Source organism: Mustelus asterias, chromosome 1, assembly GCF_964213995.1.
Source record: "Mustelus asterias chromosome 1, sMusAst1.hap1.1, whole genome shotgun sequence".
Lineage (NCBI taxonomy): Eukaryota > Metazoa > Chordata > Chondrichthyes > Carcharhiniformes > Triakidae > Mustelus > Mustelus asterias.
This window is the reverse complement of record NC_135801.1, coordinates 45,812,651-45,836,316: the sequence shown is the minus strand read 5'-3', so window position 1 is coordinate 45,836,316 and position 23,666 is coordinate 45,812,651. Positions and strand designations below refer to the sequence as shown.

Here is a 23,666-nt window from a genome sequence, read left to right as displayed (position 1 = left end):
CAAAGGGCCTGTTTCCATGCTATAGACCTCGATGACTAAGTCCTCAGGGCCGGATGGGATCTATCCCAGGTTACTCTGGGAGGCAAGGGGAGAAATAACTGGGGCCTTAACAGATATCTTCACATCCTCCAGGCAAGGTTCTCGAGGACTGGAGAACAGTCAATGTTGTTTCCTTGTTTAAGAAAGGAAGCAGAGATAATCCAGTAAATTATAGGCCAGTGAGCCTGACATCAACTTTTGGAGAAGATACTGAGGGACAGGATATATGCACATTTGGAGGAAAATGGACTAGGTAGTGACAGGCAGCATGGTTTTGTGCAGGGAAGGTCATGTCTCACTAACTTGATTGAGTTTTTTGAAGGAGTGACAAAGATAATTGATGAGGGAAGGGCTGTGGATGGACTTTAGTAAGGCGTTTGACAAGGTCCCACATGGCAGACTGGTACAAAAACTAAAATCACATGGGATTTGAGATGGGCTCACTAGGTAGGTACAGAACTAGCTTGGTTATAGTAGACAGAGAATAGCAGTGGAAGATTGTTTTTCAGAATGGAGATCTGTAGCTAGTGGTTGTCAACTGGGATCAGTGCTGGGACCACTGTTGTTTGTAGTATATATAAATGATCTGGAGGAAAATGTTAGTAAGTTTGCGGATGACACAAAGATTGGCTGAGTTGCTGATAGTGCCAAGGATACAACAGTTAATAGATAGATTGGAGACTTGGGCACAGAATTGGCACATGGAGTTTGATCTGGACAAATGCGTGGTGATGCACTTTGGAGGATCAAATTTAGGTATGAATTATACTGTAAATGGCAGAACCCTTAGAAACATTAACATACAGAGGGATCTGGGTGTGCAAGTCCACAGTTCCCTAGAAGTGACACAGATGGCCAAGGTGATTAAGAAGACATTTGGCATGCTTGCCTTCATCAGCTGCGGCATTGAGTACAGGAATTGGGAAATCATGTTGTAGCTATATAAAACCTTGGTTAGGCTGCATTTGGAGTATTGTGTGCAGTTCTGATCAGCACATTATCAGAAGGACATGGAAGCTTTGGAGAGAGTGCAAAGAAGGCTCATCAGGTTTTTGCCTCATCTTGAGAGTGTTGGCTATGAGGAAAGGTTGAATAAAGTAGGATTGTTTTTACTGGAAAGACGAAGGCTGAGGGGAGACCTGATAGAGGTCTACAAAATTGAGAGGCATAGACAGGGTGGATAGTCAGAGGTTTTTTCCAAGGGTGGAAATGTAAATTACAAGGGGCACAGGTTCAAGCTGTGAGGGGGGAGTTTTAGGGAGGAGATATGCGGGGGACGTTTTTCACGCAGAGTGCGGTGGGTGCTTGGAATGCACTGCCAGAGAATGTGGTGGAAGCAGTAACATTAGCAACATTTAAGAGGCATCTGGATGAGTACATGAATAGGGAGGAAATAGAGGGATACAGATTGAGTAAAGGCAGAAGGTTTTTTCCCCACCGAAGGGCCTGTTCCTGTGCTATACTTTTTTTTTCTCTTTGTAAATTAAAGTTGCTCATAATTACAGATGTTCCTTTATCACATGCATCTTTATTTTCCTGTTTAATGCCATTCCCAATATCACCATTACAGTTGGGGGTCTATAAACAACCCCCATTAAGGCTTTTTCCCCCTTGGTGTTTCTCAGCTCCACTTTTCAACTTCCTTCCAAATTCACTACTTCGGCTTTTAGGACCTCATACTTTCTTTTAAAAACTAAGTAACTCTGGATGTTCAGTTTCCATCCCTGGTCACCCTGCAGCCATGTCTCCGTAATCCTGACTATATCAAAGCTGATTAATTCCTCAACTTCATTGTGAATGTTCCACACATTAAGGCACAAGTCTTAAGGCTCGTCTTTTAAACATTTCTTGTCCCATTCTGATTATTTTTCACTGTGGCCCTTGATTTCTCTACTTATCACTTTTCTTATTCCCCTTTGGCTTTTTATCTTATCCTTGTTTCCCCCTCCTCTGACACCTTGCTTAGGTCCCCATCTCCCTGCTTTTTTAGTTTAAACTCTCCCCAACCTCTCTAGCAAAAACTCCCCCTGGGACATCAGTCCTGATCCTGCCCAGGTGCAACCCGTCCAGTTGGTACCAGTCCCACCTCTCCCAGAACTGTGACAACAAGAACAAGTAAGCCAATGGGCATTCTGTAGCAAGTAACTCACTGTTTGATTCTTCAAAGCTTGTCCAATATCTACAAAGCACAAGTCACAACTGTGAAGGAATACTCCTGACTTGCCTGGATGACTGCAGCTTTAACAATACTCAAGAAGCTCAACATCATCCAGGACAAAGCAGTCCACTTGATCTTTAGTACACATAGCATTACTCAGCTGGGAGGGACATTTGTGGGAAGTTGCCCACAAGGTCTTGCAGATGTAAAAAGTATATCCCTGGAAGGAACCTTTGGTGAATATTTCAGTGCTGTGGTGACTTTGGCCACCAGCAATGCATGTATTGTTCCAGGAGGCTACAGGCAGTGACATGCCTTGAAAGAATGAGCCTCCTCAAGCACTATCTGTTCCATGTAAAAGAAAGCTGATATACTGTCTGCATACCCTGTGCTGGGGCTATCACCTCCATCAAGCTATGCCCACCACCTCTGTCCATGGAGTGGCATCTAGTGAAATTCAATGCAAAAAAAAGTGAGGAGATGCCTTTTGGTAGGAAGAACATGGAGACAATTTAAAATAAGGGGTAAAATTCTTAAGGGGGTGCCGGAACAGAGGGACCTGGATGTATATGTGCATGGATCATTGAAGATGGTAGAACAGGTGGAAAGAGCAGTTAAAGAAGCAGATAGTATTCTGGACTTAATTAATCGGGGCATAGAGTACAACAGCAAGGAGCTTATGCAGAACAGAAACAAAAATGGAAAACGCTGGAAAATCTCAGCAGGTCTGACAGCAGCTGTGGGGAGAGAATAGAGCCAACATTTCTAATCTAGATGACCCTTCGTCAGAGCTAACAGCAAAGAGAATCAGCAGAGATTTATACTTGGGGGGGGGGGGGAGGGGGGGCATTGAATAGGACAAAGGGAATGTAAATGAGGATACAGAAGGCTGAGAAGCGTCCATTAAGTAATCAGAATGTGTGAATGGCAGAACAGAGGTACAGATGGTGAGGGGACTGCCTGGGGAGTATGGCAATTGCTTTGAAAAGGGTGGAGGTGGCAAGGAGAGCTGGAATGGAGAAGTGGAAACATGGAAGTGAGAAAGAAGAATGGATGAATGAGATGAAACAAAATGAAATAAAATAAATGCAAATGGGGTCAAGGCGGAGGAGAGTTCATGCTCTGAAGTTGTTGAACTCAATGTTCAGTTTTGGACACAAAGGGGCAATTTACTTTGGCCGTTCCACCTAATCTGTACATCTTTGGACTGTGGGAGCACCTGGAGGAAACCCATGCAGACACGGGGTGAACGTGCTGGAACCGAACCCAGATCCCTAGCACTGTGAGGCAGCAGTGCTAACCACTGTGCCACCATGAGAATAGATCGAAGAGATCCTCACTGTTCTTCCTGGAGTGAATAGGATATTTAAAATTTTGCCCAACATTCATAATGTATCAAAACAAATATTTCTCATTTCCTTTTTTGCTACTTCTTTCTGATGTTCATTCGCTGCTTCTGCTTCTTGCTTTTTCTTTTCTTCCTCTTTCTTCTTGCTATAGGTTTCTTTAAGCACACCTTTCTTCTTTGCCTTCCAGGCCTCAAATGAAGCCTTTGCTTCTTTTTTGCTTTCAGTCTTCTCCTTTAAAAGAAGCAAAGCAACAATCAGACAACATCGATGACAGAATATTTTTAAAACATGATTTCTGAACCAACATTCCCTATGAAAACTGATCCTTACAAGAGCCTCTGAATAGAAAATGCTGCATTTTCCATCCAAGTTGTTTTTTATCATGTGTTGTTTCTTTCAGGACAAAACCTATGCTGTGATGTATTTTCAGCAGCAAACAATCTCCCTTCTAATGAAAATGGAGTGCATTGTAAGTTATCTGTCACCTTTTGGGGGTTGTGTCTCCCCGGGTTTTCCCATCCAGGATTTTGCCCTCTAGGACATGAGTTCCAATTGGAACAACAGTTTTCACACAAGTCCCAACCAGGCCAACCTTTCTCATACAAGTTCCAACTGGGACAATAGTTCTGCAGACCTTTGCCAGTGTCTGCCTTATAAAGGGCTCAGATGATGAGTTCCACAAGGGCAGGCCATTGTCTATTACTAAGGGGACTTGCATTCAATGAGCCCCACAGGGAGATCAATTAGAGATTTCCCCATGGAACTCATGGGGGTTATTACACTTCTCCCCTCTCTGGGTTTGAAGGTTCCCCTTGCTCCTATGGCGATGGGGCCATTGTCGTTTGGCCCATGGCCTTGTTTGCAGGGGTCGGGGACACATACAGAGTGGGCGAACATTTCTTCCTAGTGGAAGATCAAAGGGCCACTGTAGGAGTCTCAGCCTCGGTGGCAATCTTTGACTTAAACTCTATCATCTCCATATCCTTTCTGAGGCTGAGTCCTAATAGACCTTTCTGTGGATTGAGTTTCCTGCCCACAGGCCGATGTAAAAGGTGCCAATGGTGGCATGTCCGGTGCAGCAGTTGCCTAGATGGAGGGTTCCTGATGGCGGAGGTGATCAACATGTTTTCTGTAGTCTTCTCCCCAGTCTTTACCATGGATGATTCTGATCCCGCCTTTGAGAGGACAACTCCTGGGATCCATGGGGAGCCGACTCCAAAATTCTGTACATGAACGGTGTCTCCCGGTTTGAAGGTCCTGTCAGGCTTATGTCCATCGTGGCCCCTTTTTTGGGGTTCTTACATTCTTCAATTTTGCCGCCCAAGTTCAGGAAAGTGGGGCTAAGCTTGATCCGATGGCATAGCCCATCAGTAGCTCTGCTGGGGCTATTCCTGTTGTAATATGCAGTATCGTCCGATAATTGAAAAGGAAGCTTGCAAGCTTTGTTTCCAAAGAGCCTGTCGTTTGTTTTTTCATGCCGTTCTTGAATACCTGGACTGCTCGCTCAGCCAGACCATTTGAAGACAGGTGATTGAGTGCAGTGCGGATGTGCCTCACTCTACTTGTGCTCACAAAGGTTTGAAATGTCCAACTGGTAAATGGGGTCCTGTTGTCTGTTATGGAGGACCTCAGGTATATCATGAGTGCAGGAAGATTGCCAGAGATTTTCTATGGTGTTGTAAGAGGTAGTAGAGGCCACCAGAGCATGTCGATCCATTTTGAATGGGAGTCAGGAGGACGACATTGTGGCACAGTGGTTAGCACTGCTGCCTCAGTGGTGGGGACCCACGTTCAATTCCCAGCTTGGGTCACTGTCTGTGTGTAGTCTGCACGTTCTCCCCATGTCTGCATGGGTTTCCTCCAGATGCTCCAGTTTCCTCCCACAGTCCAAAGATGTGTGGGTTAGGTGGATTGGCCATGCTAAATTGCCCCTTAGTGTCAGGAGGACACTATATAATATAATAAACTGTCAGTTTGGGAAAACACAGTAAGAAGTTTAACAACACCAGGTTAAAGTCCAACAGGTTTATTTGGTAGCAAAAGCCACACAAGCTTTCGGAGCTCTAAGCCCCTTCTTCAGGTGAGTGGGAATTCTGTTCACAAACAGAGCATATAAAGACACAGACTCAATTTACATGAATAATGGTTGGAATGAGAATACTTACAACTAATCAAGTCTTTAAGAAACAAAACAATGTGAGTGGAGAGAGCATCAAGACAGGCTAAAAAGATGTGTATTGTCTCCAGACAAGACAGCCAGTGAAACTCTGCAGGTCCACGCAACTGTGGGGGTTACAAATAGTGTGACATGAACCCAATATCCCGGTTGAGGCCGTCCTCGTGTGTGTGGAACTTGGCTATCAGTTTCTGCTCAGCGACTCTGCGCTGTTGTGTGTCGCGAAGGCCGCCTTGGAGAACACTTACCCGAATATCAGAGGCCGAATGCCCGTGACCGCTGAAGTGCTCCCCAACAGGAAGAGAACAGTCTTGCCTGGTGATTGTCGAGCGGTGTTCATTCATCCGTTGTCGCAGCGTCTGCATAGTTTCCCCAATGTACCATGCCTCGGGACATCCTCATGTTCCCTGATGATTGCACATCATGTGGTCCATGATGATATTCCCAGGGGTACAACAACAAGGGCCCTTCTAGTTTTCCTCGCTGGCTTTGCACTGCTTGACCAGGTTTTTAATGTCCTTGTCTATACCAGGCCACCAAACATAGCTTTGTGCAAGTATTTTCATTTTAGAAATCCTTGGGTGGCTATTATGCAATTCGTGGAGTATTGGTCGCAGGCACAGTGACAGTGGTTAGCAGTGCTGCCTCACAGCTCCAGGGACCCGGGTTTAATTCCAGCCTTGATTGAGTGCGAGGAGTTTGCATATTCTCCCTATGTCTGCGTGGCTTTTCTCCGGGTGCTCTAGTTTCCTCCCAGTCCAAAGATGTGCAGATTAGGTAGTTGGCTATGCTTAGTTGTCCCTTAGTATCCCAAAGCTGTGGATTTGCGATGTTAATGGTGATAGGGCAGGGGACAGGGCCTGGATCAGATACTCTGTTAGAGAGTAGTGCAGATACGATAGGCTGATTGGCCTCTTCTGCACTGCAGGGATTCTGTAGCCTGGACATAGGACAATCACTCGGACTTCCCATAAGATGATATCATCCTCAATGCTCAGCTCTTGATATTTGGAAGTATAAGGTTTTAGGTCTTCAGTAGGTTGCCCCTGTGGTCCACCACTTAGGATGATATGACGTAGCTTTGCCAATGTGGGGCCCTTTTGAGTCCAAGCCTGAATTTGCTTAGTGGATGCTGGCAGAGTGTCAATGAAGTTCAACATCATGACTTCATCCACCTTCGGAGGTGAGGGTAGGCTAGTGGGTAGCAGCAGGTAGCTCAAGGTGCCCATGTTGATGATCTGTCTCCCTGGACCATGTTCCATGGTGTATTCATAGGCTCCTAACAGCAGTGCTCAGTTTTGGATCCGAGCTGAAACTCTTGCTTTCTGTGAATAGGCTCAACAAGGTTGATGTTCCGTCTCTGTGGTGAAATGCTGACTATAGACATAATGGTGGAATTTCTTCACTGCGAAAACCATGGCCAAATCTTCTCTCAGTTTAGGCGTACCTCCTTTCTGCAACTGTCAGGGTTCATGAAGCTTACGCTATTGGATGTTCTGTCCCATTGTCCCAAATCTGTGACAATACCGTTCCTGACCCATAGGGGGAGGCATCACAGGCTAGGATGAGTGGTTGCAGTGGACCGTAATGGGCCAATATGTTTGTCGACAGTACGTTACTTTGTTTATCTGGAGCACACACACTTTTCCCTTTCTAGCCTGACACCTGCCTCAGAGAAATGCTGTAAGATCTCCTCGAAACGTTCCTTTGCAGTAGCTCCTGAGATTAAAACATCATCCAGTCGACTGCAACTCTGAGAACCCCTTGATTGATGTTCTCCATCACTTTGAAAAAATTGGCACAAGCCAAAGGCACCCCAAAAGGCAAGCAAGTGGCCTGTGTGAATATTTATAGTGGTGCATTTCCTGGATGACACCTCAAACTCCAGTCTACTCTCAATCAGTAAAGTGATGGAAGGGGTCATCAACAATGCTATCAAGCAGCACCTGCTCAGCGATGCCCAGTTTGGCTTTCACCAGGCTCCCTCAGCTCCTGACCTCATTACAGCTTTGGGTCAAACATGGACTAAAGAACTGAATTCCTGAGGTGAGGTGAGAGTGAGAGCCCTCAACACCAAGGTCGCATTTGTCTGAGTGTGGCATCAAGGAGCCCTAGCAAAACTGGAATCAATGGGTATCGAGGGCAAACTCTCCGCTGGTTGGAGTAATACCTGGTACATAGGAAGGTGGTTGTGGAGGGTCTGTCATCCCTGCAGGAGTCCCTCAGGGTAGTGTCCTAGGTCCAAAAATCTTCAGCTGCTTCATCAATGACCTTCCCTCCATCATAAGGTCAGAAGTGGGGATGTTCGCTGATGATTGCACAATGTTCAGCACCATTCGCGGCTCCTCAGATACTGAAGCAGTCCATGTTCAAATGCAACAAGATCTGGACAATATTCAGGCTTGGGCTGACAAGTGGCAAGTAACATTCGCACCACACAAATGTCAGGCAATGACCATCTCCGACAAGAGACAATCTAACCACCGCCCCATGACATTCAATGGTGTTACCATCACTGAATCCCCCACTATCACCTCCTGACTCCGCAGAGCCTATCCACTATCTACAAGGCACACGTCAGGAATGTGATGTAATACTCCACACTTGCCTGGATGGGTGCAGCTCCAACAACACTCAGAAGCTCGGCATCATCCAGGACAAAGCAGCCCGCTTGATTGGCAGCACATCTACAAACATTCAATCCCTCCACTACCAACGCTCAGTGTGTACTATCTACAAGATGCACTGCAGCAATTCAAAGATCCTTAGACAGCATCTTCCAAACCCTGGAGCTGGATCTGGATTGGGCCACTTTGAGTGCAGTGATCAAATTTAGTTGCATCAATTCCTCATCCTAAGGCTGATCTATTTGCAAAACTCTGTCTTAAGGTGGCTTCATCCTTTGGCCTGGGTGTTACGCATTTTGTCAGTTTTGGTAGGCTTGTCTGGGGCAGACCCTATGATTGCAAGTACAGCACGGATATGCTTGCTCCTCACTATACTGTGGAGAAACCTCCCATTCAGTTTTGGAATTTTGTGACCTCCTTTTCCAATCGCCTTTCCTTGGCAACAAATAGGAGATGTGTGTTATCTGCTGGGGAATGTTGTCTGTTGGGTACTTTGATCTGTGGTATGGGGGTTGCCCAAGTTGGAGGATGGTACCATCTATGAATCTTTGAAGCTCCTGAGCCTCTTTCTCCATATTTGCACAAGAAAGGGCCAGTTCCATGGCTTTCTTAAGGTCCAGATTTGGCTCAGTCAGTAGCTTTCTTTGGGTCGCTGTATTATTTATTTTGCATACTAAGCGGTCTCTTAACATTTCCAGAAGTGCTGGCCAGTACTCTGTTCTGCCAATTTTCACAGTCTCATCGATAATTATTAACCAGTTCCCCAGAAAGTCTGTTTGCCACGTTAAACCTGTGGTGCTCCAACATAACAGGCGGTTTGGGGCCATAATGGTTCACTCTGAAATCTACCAGTTCATGCAAGAATTTTTTTAATCCTGGACTGCTGGGTAGGTTAAACTCTTTATGATGATGAAAGTCGGGGCCCCACAAGCAGTCAGGAGGATAAAGAGCAGCCCTGAGTTGATGGATCAGTCACGAGAGGATGGTGAGTCTGGAATGCGCTGCCTGAGAGGGTGGTAGAGGCAGGTTGCCTCACATCCTTTTAAAAGTATCTGGATGAGCACTGGGCATGTCATAACATTCAAGGCCTTAGGCCAAGTGCTGGTAGATGGGATTAGGTGGGAGTTCAGGTGCACCTCGCATGTCAGTGCAGACTCGATGGGCCAAAGGGCCTCTTCAGCCCTCTATGATTGTATGACTGACTAAAAGAATTTACTCTCTAAAATTGTAACAATATTCTTTACCTCTCCCCATCTCACTCCAATACATACTTATTTGCTGGAATGTTCTTACACATTGACAAATTAATAAAACAACAAGCTGATAAAATCTCAATGTCAACAGCAAATATACCTGATACAAGCATATGAACTGTTTTCATTGTTTGTTAATTATATCAACTGGTTAACTGAAATATTTTGTGGGTTTAATGGCAATCAACATTATTTACTATTATGCTTTTCTGTTTCTTCTCCTTAATACAGCAGCAAACAACTTACTTTCCAATGAAAATGGAGTTTATTGGAAGCTAAGTTATCTGTCACCTTCCAAGGTTTCACCTTCTGGAGTTTTGCCTTCCGGGGTTGTGCCTTCTGGAGTTACAACTTCTAGGGATTCGCCGTTTAGGGATTCGCCGTCCAGGATACACAAGTCCAAACTGGAGCAACAGTTCTCACACAGGTGCCAACTGGGGCAACAGTTCTCACAAATGTCCCAAACGGGGCAACAGTTCTGCGGACCCTTCCTGGTGTCAGACTTATGAACAGCTCAACTGATGAATTCCAACTGGGCAGGCCACTGTCTATTATCCAGGGAACTCAACGAGCCCCACAGGGAAATCAATTAGAGATTTCCCCATGAAACCCATGGGGGTTATTACACGAGCAAAGTCTGGTTTTATTCTATACCTTTTGGCATATGGACTTATATGGACTTTAGTAAAGCGTTTGACAAAGTACCTCATGGTAGGTTGGTGCAAAATGTTGGATTTCATGGGATAAAGGGGGAGGTGGCTAGATGGGTGGAGAACTGGCTTGGTCACAGAAGACAGAGGGTGGTAGTGGAAGGGTCTTTTTCCGGCTGGAGGCCTGTGACTAGTGGTGTTCCGCAGGGCTCTGTATTGGGACCTCTGCTGTTTGTGATTTATATAAATGATCTGGAAGAAGGTGGAACTGGGGTGATCAGTAAGTTTGCAGACGACACGAAATTGGCTGGACTTGCAGATAGTGAGGAACATTGTCTACAGGAACTGTGTCATCATTGTCTACAGGAACTGTGCCAGAAGACTGGAGGATAGCAAATGTTGTCCCCTTGTTCAAAAAGGGGAGTAGGGACAGCCCTGGTAATTATAGACCGGTGAGCCTTACTTCTGTTCTGGGCAAAGTATTGGAAAGGATTATAAGAGATAGGATTTATAATCACCTCGAAAGGAATAATTTGATTAGGGACAGTCAGCACGGTTTTGTGAAGGGTAGGTTGTGCCTCACAAACCTTATTGAGTTCTTTGAGAAGTGACCAAAGAGGTGGATGAGGGTAAAGCAGTTGATGTGGTGTATATAGAACATAGAACATAGAACATTACAGCGCAGAACAGGCCCTTCGGCCCACGATGTTGCACCGACCAGTTAAAAAAAAAAACTGTGACCCTCCAACCTAAACCAATTTCTTTTCATCCATGAACCTATCTACGGATCTCTTAAACGCCCCCAAACTAGGCGCATTTACTACTGATGCTGGCAGGGCATTCCAATCCCTCACCACCCTCTGGGTAAAGAACCTACCCCTGACATCGGTTCTATAACTACCCCCCCTCAATTTAAAGCCATGCCCCCTCGTGCTGGATTTCTCCATCAGAGGAAAAAGGCTATCACTATCCACCCTATCTAAACCTCTAATCATCTTATATGTTTCAATAAGATCCCCTCTTAGCCGTCGCCTTTCCAGCGAAAACAATCCCAAATCCCTCAGCCTCTCCTCATAGGATCTCCCCTCCATACCAGGCAACATCCTGGTAAACCTCCTCTGCACCCTCTCCAAAGCCTCCACATCCTTCCTGTAATGTGGGGACCAGAACTGCACACAGTACTCCAAGTGCGGCCGCACCAGAGTTGTGTACAGTTGCAACATAACGCTACGACTCCTAAATTCAATCCCCCTACCAATAAACGCCAAGACACCATATGCCTTCTTAACAACCTTATCTACTTGATTCCCAACTTTCAGGGATCTATGCACACATACACCTAGATCCCTCTGCTCCTCCACACTATTCAAAGTCCTCCCGTTAGCCCTATACTCAACACATCTGTTATTCCTACCAAAGTGAATTACCTCACACTTCTCCGCATTAAACTCCATCCGCCACCTCTCGGCCCAACTTTGCAACCTGTCCAAGTCTTCCTGCAAACTACGACACCCTTCCTCACTGTCTACCACACCACCGACTTTGGTGTCATCAGCAAATTTGCTAATCCACCCAACTATACCCTCATCCAGATCATTAATAAATATTACAAACAGCAGTGGCCCCAAAACAGATCCCTGAGGTACACCACTTGTAACCGCACTCCATGATGAATATTTACTATCAACCACCACCCTCTGTTTCCTATCCGCTAGCCAATTCCTGATCCAATTTCCTAGATCACCCCCAATCCCATACATCTGCATTTTCTGCAGAAGCCTACCATGGTGAACCTTATCAAACGCCTTACTAAAATCCATATATACCACGTCCACTGCCTTGCCCCCATCCACCTCCTTGGTCACTTTCTCAAAAAACTCAATAAGGTTAGTAAGGCACGACCTACCTGCCACAAAACCATGCTGACTATCACCTATCAATTCATTACTCTCCAAATAACTATAAATCCTATCCCTTATAATTTTTTCCAACATCTTGCCGACAACAGAAGTGAGACTCACCGGTCTATAATTCCCGGGGAAGTCTCTGTTCCCCTTCTTAAACAATGGGACAACATTCGCTAACCTCCAATCTTCTGGTACTATACCAGAGGCCAACGACGACCTGAAGATCAGAGCCAGAGGCTCTGCAATCACTTCTCTTGCCTCCCAGAGAATCCTTGGATAAATCCCATCCGGACCAGGGGATTTATCTATTTTCAGACCCTCCAGAATATCCTGCACATCCTCCTTATCAACTGTAATACTGTCTATTCTACTCCCTTGCAACCCAGTGTCCTCCTCAGCTATATTCATGTCCCCTTGCGTGAACACCGAAGAGAAATATTGGTTCAATGCTTCACCAATCTCCTCCGGTTCCACACATAACTTCCCTCTGCCATCTATAACTGGCCCTAAACTTGCCCTAACCAACCTTCTGTTCTTGACATACCTATAGAACGCCTTAGGATTCTCTTTAACCCTATCCGCCAAAGTCTTCTCATGTCCCCTTTTAGCCCTTCTAAGCTCGCTCTTCAACTCCCTCTTAGCCAATCTAAAGCTTTCTCGTGCACTACCCGAGTGCTCACGTCTCATCCGAACATAAGCCTCCTTTTTCTTTTTAACCAACAAAGAAACTTTTTGGTGCACCACGGTTCCCTAGCCCTACCAATTCCTCCTTGCCTGACAGGGACATACCTATCACAGACTCGCAGTAGCTGCTCCTTGAAAAAACTCCATGGATTTCAGCAAAGCGTTTGATAAGGTTCCCCATGGTAAGCTTTTGCAGAAAATACAGACACATGGGATTGAGGGTGATTTAGTGGTTTGGATCAGGAATTGGCTAGCTGTAAGAAAACAGAGGGTGGTGGTTGATGGGAAATATTCATCCTGGAGTTCAGTTACTAGTGGTGTACCGCAAGGATCTGTTTTGGGGCCACTGCTGTCTGTCATTTTTATTAATGACCTGGATGAGGGCGTGGAAGGATGGATTAGTAAATTTGTGGATGACACTAAAGTCGGTGGAGTTGTAGACAGTGCAGAGGGAAGTGGCAGGTTACAGAGGGACATAGATAAGCTGCAGAGCTGGGCTGAGAGGTGGCAAATGGAGTTTAATGCGGAAAAGTGTGAGGTGATTCACTTTGGAAGGAGTAACAGGAATACAGAGTACTGGGCTAATGGTAAGATACTTGGTAGTGTGGATGAACAGAGGGATCTGGGTGTCCATGTGCATAGATCCCTGAAAGTTGGCAGCCAGGTTGATAGGGTTGTTAAGAAGGCATACGGTGTGTTAGCTTTTATTGGTAGAGGGATTGAGTTTCGGAGCCAGGAGGTCATGCTGCAACTGTACAAAACTCTGGTGCGGCCGCATTTGGAGTATTGCGTACAGTTCTGGTTGCCATATTATAGGAAAGATGTGGAAGTGTTGGAAAGGGTGCAGGATGTTGCCTGGTATGGTGGGAAAATCGTATGAGGAAAGGCTGAGGGGCTTGAGGTTGTTTTCGTTAGAGAGAAGAAGGTTAAGAGGTGACTTAATAGAGGCATACAAGATGATCAGAGGATTAGATAGGGTGGATAGTGAGAGCCTTTTTCCTCGGATGGTGATGGCTAGCATGAGAGGACATAGCTTTAAATTGAGGGGTGAGAGATATAGGACAGACGTTGGAGGTAGGTTCTTTACTCAGAGAGTAGTAAGGGCGTGGAATGCCGGGCCTGCAGCAGTAGTGGACTCATCAACATTAAGAGCATTCAAATGGTTATTGGATAAACATATGGATGATATTGGAATAGTATAGATTAGAGGGGCTTTAGATTGGTTCCACTGGTCGGCGCAACATCGAGGGCCGAAGGGCCTGTACTGCGCTGTAATGTTCTATGTTCTATTGTCAGAGGCTATAGATGGATATAGATAGGCTGGAAATTTGGGCAAAGAAATGGCAGATGGAGTTCAATCCAGATAAATACGAAGTGATGCATTTTGGTAGAGCTAATGTAGGGGGGAGCTATACGATAAATGGCAGAACCATAAAGGGTGTAGATACGCAGAGGGACCTGGGTGTGCGAGTCCACAGATCCTTGAAGGTGACGTCACAGGTGGAGAAGGTGGTGAAGAAGGCATATGGCATCTTGCCTTTATAGGACGGGGCATAGAGTATAAAAGTTGGGGTCTGATGTTGCAGATGTATCGAACGTTGGTTCGGCCGCATTTGGAATACTGCGTCCAGTTCTGGTCACTACACTACCAGAAGGACGTGGAGGCTTTAGAGAGAATGCAGAGGAGGTTTACCAGGATGTTGCCTGGTATGGAGGGGCTTAGTTATGAGGAGAGATTGGGTAAACTGGGGTTGTTCTCACTGGAAAGACGGAGGATGAAGGGTGACCTAATAGAGGTGTATAAAATTATGAAAGGCATAGATAGGGTGAACGGTGGGAAACTTTTTCCCAGGTCGGTGGTGACGTTCACGAGGGGTCATAGGTTCAAGGTGAGGGGGGCGAGGTTTAACACGGATATCAGAAGGATGTATTTTACACAGAGGGTGGTGGGGGCCTCGAATGCGCTGCCGGGCAAGGTGGTGGAGGCGGGCACACTGGGAACGTTTAAGACTTATCTAGATAGCCACATGAACGGAGTGGGAATGGAGGGATACAAAAGAATGATCTAGTTTGGACCAGGGAGCGGCGCGGGCTTGGAGGGCCGAAGGGCCTGTTCCTGTGCTGTATTGTTCTTTGTTCTTTTCATCATGTGCATACCTTGATAATGTAAGTCAAGAACTATTTGACTATGGAAGAATTGGAAACAAATTAGATACTGGTCTCATCTGACATTCACACATGTAATTCTGACAAGAGTAAAATGAATCTGGAATGCAAATTCTGGGAGATTCTTGAGAGGTTCCATGATTTTGACCCAGCAACATTGAAAGAATGGCAATATATTTCCAAGGCAGGAATTGAACGAATTAGTGACAAACTCAAAGATAGGAGATGCAATTCTAGACCTAGTCTTGGGGAACGAAGAAGGGCAAGTGGGTTAAGTGACAGTTGGCGACCATATCAGGGCTCGTGATCACAATTCAGTTAGATTCAGCATTACCATGGAAAAGGACAGAGATAAAGCAGGAGCCAGCATTTTGAACAATGTGGACTCTGTATGGGTCGAGTTAAGAAACACCAAGGCGCAAAAAACATTTGTGGGGATGGTATACAGAAACTGTAGTGGTAATTTTGAAAATAGCATTAGACAGGAAATCAAAGATGCATGTGTTAAAGGAACATCTATGATGATGGATGACCTTAATTTGCATATAGATTGGGAGAATCAAATACAGTACAATAGAGGAGGAATTTCTGGAGAACATAGGAAAACAGGAATTACAAGCAGAAGCAGGCAATTCAGCCCTTTGAGCTGCTCCGCCATTCAATCAGCTCATGGCTAATCGCTTCCTCATCTCAAATCCACCTTCCTACCTGTACCCCATATCCCTTCAACCAGTGTTTTCTAGCAGAAATATATCTATCCCCTTCTTGAAACCATTTAATGATTCAAACTCCACCGCTCTATGGGGCAGCGAATTCCACAAATCCACCACCCTCTGTGAAAAGCAGTTACTCTTCTTCTCAGTTTTAAATCTACCATTAGGTTTTTTTCTGTGACCTCTTGCTCTAGACTGCCCCACAAGGGGAAACATTTGAACATAGAACATAGAAAAACTACAGCACAAACAGGCCCTTCAATCCAAAGGTTGCGCCGGTTATGTCCCTACCTACCTAGGCCTATATATAGGCTTACCTATAACCCTCAATCCTACTAAGTCCCATGTACTCATTCAGAAGTCTCTTAAAAGACCCTATCGAGTTTGCCTTCACCACCATTGATGGCAGCCGATTCCACTCACCCACCACCCTCTGAGTGAAAAACTTACCCCTGACATCTCCTCTGTACCTACTCCCCAGCACCTCAAACCTGTGTCCTCTCGTAGCAGCCATTTCAGCCCTGGGAAAAAGCCTCTGAGAATCCACCCGATCGATACCTCTCAACATCTTGTACACCTCTATCAGGTCACCTCTCATCCTTCGTCTCTCCAAGGAGAAAAGACCGAGCTCCCTCAACCTATCCTCATAAGGCATGCCACCCAATCCAGGCAACATCCTTGTAAATCTTCTCTGCACCCTTTCAATAATTTCTACATCCTTCCTGTAATGAGGCGACCAGAACTGAGCACAGTGGGGATTGCAGTAGGGATTCGCCGTCTTGGATACACAAGTCCAAACTGGAGCAACAGTTCTCACACAAGTGCCAACTGGAGTCAAGCAGTTGTATCCTTTAGGACCTGACCAGCTTGATAAGTAATGCTGCTGCTGAGCCACTTTTGGTGGTGGACATTGAAATCCCTGACACAGAGTACATTTTGCGCCTTTGCCACCCTCAGTGCTTCCTCCAATTGTTGTTCAACAAGGAGGAGTACCAATTCGTCAGCCAAAGGAGGACGATACGTGGCAACTAGTAACAGGTTTCCTTGCCCATGTTTAACCTGAAGTCATGAGACTTTTTGGGATCCGGAATCGATGTTAAGGACTCCCAGGGCAACTCCCTCTCGACTGTATACCACTGTGCTGCCCACCACCTCTGCTGGGTCTGTCCTGCCGGTGGGTCAGGATATATTCAGGGATGGTCATGGTCATGTCTGGAGTGTTATCTGTAAAGTATGATTCCGTGATATTGACTATGTCAGACTGTTGCTTCACTAGTCTGTGAGACAGCTCTCCCAATTTTGGCACTAGCCCCCAGATGTTAGTAAGGAGGACTTTGCAGGGTTGACTGGGCTGTTTGTTTTGCCATTATCTTTTCCTAGGTCGATGACAAGTGGTCTGTCCGGTTTCATTTCTTTGTTGAGGCTTAGTAGCAATTGATACAACTGAGTGGTTTCCTCGGCCATTTCAGAGGGCAGTTGCGATTCAACCACATTGCTGTGGCTCTGGAGTCACATGTAGGCCAGACCAGGTAAGGACAGCAGATTTCCTTCCATAAAGGACATTAGTGAACAAGATGGGTTTTTCTGAAATCAACAATGGTTTCATGGTCATCATGTGGAGATGCCGGCGTTGGACTGGGGAAAGCACAGTAAGAAGTCTCACAACACCAGGTTAAAGTCCAACAGGTTTATTTGGTAGCAAATACCATAAGCTTTCGGAGCACAGCTCCTTCGTCAGATGGGGTGGATATCTGTTCTCCAACAGTGCACAGACACAGAAATCAAGTTACAGAATACTAATTAGAATGCAAATCTCTACAGCCAGCCAGGTCTTAAAGGTACAGATAATGTGGGTGGAGGGAGCATTCAACACAGGTTAAAGAGATGTGTATTGTCTCCAGACAGAACAGCTAGTGAGATTCTACAAGCCCAGGAGGCAAGCTGTGGGGGTTACTGATAGTGTGACATAAACTCAACATCCCGGTTTAGGCCGTCCTCATGTGTGCGGAACTTGGCTATCAGTTTCTGCTCAGCGACTCTGCGCTGTCGTGTGTCGTAGGGCGATAATACCACGAGGCCATCGCCTCCCCTTTCCAATTGGAAAAAGACCCAGGCAGGCAGTGACTAGTGGGGTACTGCAGGGATCTGTGCTGGGACCCCAACTGTTCACATTATATATTAATGTTTTGGAAGAGGGAACTAAATTTATTGTCTCCAAGATTACAGATGATACAAAGTTGGATGGGAGGGTGAGCTGTGAGGAGGATGCAGAGTTGCTTCAGTGTGATTTGGACAGGCTGAATGAGGGGGCATACGCATGGCAAGTGCAGTAGCAAAAATGGGAAGGCAGATTATTATTTGAATGGATGTAAATTGAGAGAGGTGGATGGTCAGTGAGACCTTGGTGTTCTTATTCTTGGGGCTAAACGGTTCAAGGGATGTGGGGGAAGGCGGGTTCAGTATATTGAATTTGAATCAGCTATGATCAAAATGAATGGCGGAACAAGCTCGAGGGGCCGAATGGCCTACTCCTTCTAGTTTCTATGACCTGGGAAAGCAAATTTTGCAGGAATGAGAAGGGGCTTGGCTGAGGTGGACTGGACAGCATTGTTAGAGGATAAATCAGTGGAAAACCAGAAGGAAGCACTAAAAAGTGAGATCCTAAATGTACGAAGTAGACATGTGCCCTGCAAAGAGAAGAGTGGTACTGCCAAATCTACACCCCCTGGTTGTCTCGAGGAATGATGTGGAGATGCCGGCGTTGGACTGGGGTAAACACAGTAAGAAGTTTAACAACACCAGGTTAAAGTCCAACAGGTTTATTTGGTAGCAAAAGCCACACAAGCTTTCGGAGCCCCAAGCACCTTCTTCAGGTGAGTGAGAATTCTGTTCACAAACAGGGCATGTAAAGACACAAACTCAATTTACATGAATAATGGTTGGAATGCGAATACTTACAGCTAATCAAGTCTTCAAGAAACAAACAATGTGAGTGGAGAGAGCATCAAGACAGTCTAAAGAGATGTGTATTGTCTCCAGACAGGACAGCCAGTGAAACTCTGCAGGTCCAGGCAGGCTGTGGGGATTACAAATAGTGTGACATGAACCCAAGATCCCGGTTGAGGCCGTCCTCATGTGTGCGGAACTTGGCTATCAGTTTCTGCTCAGCGACTCTGCGCCGTCGTGTGTCGTGAAGGCTGCCTTGGAGAACGCTTACTCGAATATCAGAGGCCGAATGCCTGTGACCGCTGAAGTACTCCCCCACAGGAAGAGAACAGCCTTGCCAGGTGATTGTCGAGCGGTGTTAGAAACATAGAAAACTACAGCACAAAACAGGCCCTTCGGCCCACAAGTTGTGCCGAACATATCCCTACCATTTAGGCCTACCTATAACCGTCCATCCTATTAAGTCCCATGTACTCATCCAGGAGTCTCTTAAAAGACCCGATTGAGTTTGCCTCCACCACCACTGACGGCAGCCGATTCTACTCGTCCACCACCCTCTGTGTGAAAAACTTACCCCGAACATTTCCCCTGTACCCACATACACCCCAGCACCTGAAACCTGTGTCCTCTCGTAGCAGCCATTTCCACCCTGGGAAAAAGCCTCTGAGAGTCCATCCGATCTATGCCTCTCAACATCTTATATACCTCTATTAGGTCTCCTCTCATCCTACGTCTCTCCAAGGAGAAAAGACCGAGCTCCCTCAGCTTATCCTCATAAGGCATGCCACTCAATCCAGGCAACATCCTTGTAAATCGCCTGTGCACCCTTTCAATCTTTTCCACATCCTTCCTGTAATGAGGCGACCAGAACTGAGCACAGTACTCCTAGTGGGGTCTGACGAGGGTCTTATATAGCTGCATCATTATCCCCGGACTCCTAAACTCAATCCCTCGATTGATAAAGGCCAGCACACCATACGCCTTCTTAACCACCTCCTCCACCTGCGGGGCCGATTTTAGAGTCCTATGGACCCGGACCCCAAGGTCCTTCTGATCCTCTACGGACGACACAAAACTGGCAGGACTTGCAGATAGTGAGGAACATTGTCAGAGGCTACAGAAGGATATAGATAGGCTGGAAATTTGGGCAAAGAAATGGCAGATGGAGTTCAATCCTGATGAATGCGAAGTGATGCATTTTGGTGGGAATAATGTAGGGAGGAGCTACACGATAAATGGAAGAACCATAAAGGGTGTAGAGACGCAGAGGGACCTGGGTGTGCAAGTCCACAGATCTTTGAAGGTGACGTCACAGGTGGAGAAGGTGGTGAAGAAGGCATATGGCATGCTTGCCTTTATAGGACGGGGCATAGAGTATAAAAGTTGGGGTCTGATGTTGCAGATGTATAGAACGTTGGTTCGGCCGCATCTGGAATACTGCGTCCAGTTCTGGTCGCCACACTGTTCTTTGTTTCTCGTTTCAAGGCTTCATTCTATGATCATCTTGCTGGTGCCAGTACAGAGTGAGACTGCGGATAGTTGGGAACCTGTCTCGGGGGCAGGGAATTCAGATGGTGTTCGTAAAGCAGAAGTGGAAATGAATAGGGTTGGGAAGAATTTTCTGATCAGGGCCAGTGTGATCTCCTGGACTCGTTTCGATCGCCTCAGGGGGTCGGAGAGAAATTTCCCAGATTTTTTTTTCCCCATATTGGCCCTGGGGTTTTCACTCTGGGTTTTCGCCTCTCCCTGGAGATCACATGGTCTGGAATGGGGGGGTGGGGGTGAGTTAATAGGTTGTGATGAACAAAGCATCGTAGCTGTGAGGGACAGCTCGGTGGATAGGATATTAGGATGTAGATAGGCTGGAAAATTGGGCGGGGATCCTGGATTCAGGATTCAATCCTGGACCGGGGAGCGGTGCGGGCTTGGAGGGCCGAAGGGCCTGTTCCTGTGCTGTATTGTTCTTTGTTGTTGTTGTTCTTTGTAGTACTAAGAGTCTTTCCCTTTATATTGTACTCCTTCATCCCATTTGACCTGCCAAAATGGACCACTATGCATTTATCTGGCTTGAAGTCCATCTGCTACTTCTCCGCCCAGTCTTGCATCCTATCTATGTCCCTCTGTAACTTCTGACATCCCTCCAGACTATCCACAACCCCACCAACCTTCGTGTCGTCGGCAAACTTACCAACCCATCCCTCCACTTCCTCATCCAGGTCATTTATGAAAATGACAAACAGCAAGGGTCCCAGAACAGATCCCTGGGGCACACCACTGGTGACTGACCTCCATTTAGAAAAAGACCCATCAATACACACTCTCTGCCTCCTTTGGGAAAGCCAGTTCTGGACCCACAGGGCAGCAGCACCTTGGATCCCATGCCCTCTCACTTTTTCGAGAAGCCTTGCATGGGGGACCTTATCGAACGCCTTGCTAAAATCCATATAAACCACATCTACCGCTTTCCCCTTCGTCAATGTGTTTAGTCACATTTTTGAAGAACTCCACCAGGCTCGTAAGGCACGATCTGCCTTTGACAAAGCCATGCTGAGTATTCTTGAGCATACTAAACCTCTCTAAATGCTCATAAATCTTGTCCCTCAGGATCTTCTCCATCAGTTTACCAACCACTGAGGTTAGTCTCACCGGTCGGTAATTTCCTGGGCTATCCCTATTCCCCTTCTTGAAAATAGGAACCACATCCGCAATCCTCCAATCCTCCAGCACCTCTGCCGTCTCCATCGACGACGCAAAGAGCATCGCCAGAGCCTCTGCAATCTCTTCCCTCGTCTCCCACAGTAACCTGGGGTACATCCCATCCAGACCCGGCGACTTATCTATCTTGATGCCATTCAAAGATTCCAGCACAACCTCTTTGTTAAAGTCCACATACTCAATCTTTTCAGTCCACCGCAAGCCCACAGTACATCCACCCAGGTCCTTCTCCTCTGTGAAAACCGAGGCAAAATACTCATTAAGCATCTCTGCCATTTCTACTGGTTCTGTACTGATTTTCCCACCTTCACCTTTTAGAGGCCCTATTCCTTCACGTCTCATCCTTTTAGTCTTCACATATTTATAGAACGCCTTAGGGTTTTCCTCAATTCTACTTGCCAAGGCCTTCTCGTGATCCCTTCTGGCTCTCCTAATTTCCTTCTTTAGTCCCTTCCTACAAACCGTATACTCATCTAGATCCCTATCTTCGCCAAGCTCTCTGAACATTTTGTACGCTTTCCTTTTCTTCTCGACTAGGTCCCGCACAGCTTTCGTGCACCACGGTTCCTTTAACCTACCAACTCCTCCCTGTCTGCTCGGAACATTGTCCTGTAGAACTCTAGACAGACATTCCTTGAAACACTGCCACCTCTCTTCAGTAGATTTCCCCGAGAATACCTCCTTCCAATTTACTCCTCTAATTTGCTGCCTTATGTCTTCATATTTCCCCTTACTCCATATAAACGCTTTCCTAGCTTGCCTGATCCTCTCTTTTTCCAATGCAAGCATAAAGGAGATAGAGTTATGATCGCTATCCCCAAGATGCTCTCCCACTGAGAGATCTGACAGCTGTCCAAGTTCATTGGTCAGCGTTCATTCATCCGTTGTCGCAGCGTCTGCATGGTTTCCCCAATGTACCATGCCTCGGGACATCCTTTCCTGCAAGAGCCTGTTCATTTTGATCATAGCTGATTCAAATTCAATATACTAAACCCGCCTTCCCCCATATCCCTTGAACCGTTTAGCCCCAAGAGCTATGTCTGATTCCTTCTTGAAATCATACAACAGTTTGACCTCAGCTACTTACTGTAGTAGTGAATTCCACAAATTCACCACTTTCTGGGTGAAGAACTTTCTCCTCACCTCAGTCCTAAACTCGGCATCACCCCCAGCAGCAACCAAGCCTCCCCCGGTACCACAGTAGAAAAGAGTACCACTGCAGGGAAGTCCATTGTCAACTTGTCCGACTACACACTTCAACCAGATGAAATCGAAGTTCTCAGCCGAGGGCTTAATTTTTGCCCCACCACCAAAATAGACCCCATCAGTCTCACAGCAGACACAGAGGAATTCATCAGGCAAATGAGACTGCGGGAGTTCTTCCACAAACCCCAAGAGGCCAACAGCGAACACAATGAGGCAGCCAATGAACCGGAACAGCCGACAGAGAGATCTGCAGTGCATCCGAAGAGGAAAGAGTCGAATTGGACTCCTCCGGAAGACCGCTGCCCTCGACTTGACATGTGTGCCCAAGCCATCAGGAGGTGCGTCAACACCAAATTCATCAGCCGCACTCACAAGACAGCCCCGAACATCACCCAAGCACAGCGCAATGCCATCCACGCTCTCAAGTCCAACCGCAACATTGTCATCAAACCAGCAGACAAAGAATGCAACCAATTGGTTCAGTCATACTGAACAGAACGGATTACTGCAAAGAAGTGTACCGACAACTAAACAACGAGGAACACTATAGACAGTGACCTGCAGATCCGACCAAAGAACACACCCGTCAACTCAACACTCTGATCAAGACCTTTGATCCGGACCTTCAGAGCACCCTACGTGCTCTCATCCCACGTACTCCCCGTGTTGGAGATCTCTACTGCCTCCCGAAGATACACAAGGCAAACACACCCGGCCGTCCCATTGTATCGGGCAATGGGACCCTGTGCGAGAACCTCTCCGGCTATGTCGAGGGCATCCTGAAACCCATTGTACAAAGAACCCCCAGCTTTTGTCGAGACACTACGGACTTCCTACAGAAACTCGGCACACATGGAGCAGTTGAACCAGGAGCGCTCCTCGTCACAATGGATGTCTCGACACTCTACACCAGCATCCCCCACGACGATGGCATTGCTGCAACAGCCTCAGTGCTCAGCGCCGACAACTGCCAGTTTCCAGATGCAATTTTACAACTCATCCGCTTCATCCTGGACCACAATATCTTCACCTTCAACAACCAGTTCTTCATCCAGACACACGGAACAGCCATGGGGA

The 23,666-nt window shown here is 46.5% G+C and overlaps 1 protein-coding gene across 3 annotated transcripts in view; it reads right to left on the bottom strand.

The window, feature by feature from the left end:
• The window catches only part of LOC144493158 (uncharacterized), a 334,243-nt gene that overhangs the window by 91,853 nt on the left and 218,724 nt on the right, over positions 1 to 23,666 (bottom strand). For 2 of the 3 annotated variants that reach the window (XM_078212058.1, XM_078212070.1), the window contains exon 8: positions 3,628 to 3,777. The exons of the other annotated variant lie outside the window; for it this stretch is intronic. In XM_078212058.1, coding sequence (XP_078068184.1) covers positions 3,628 to 3,777 — 150 coding nt within the window. The remainder of the gene's footprint in view (positions 1 to 3,627; positions 3,778 to 23,666) is intronic. 3 annotated transcript variants of the gene reach the window in all.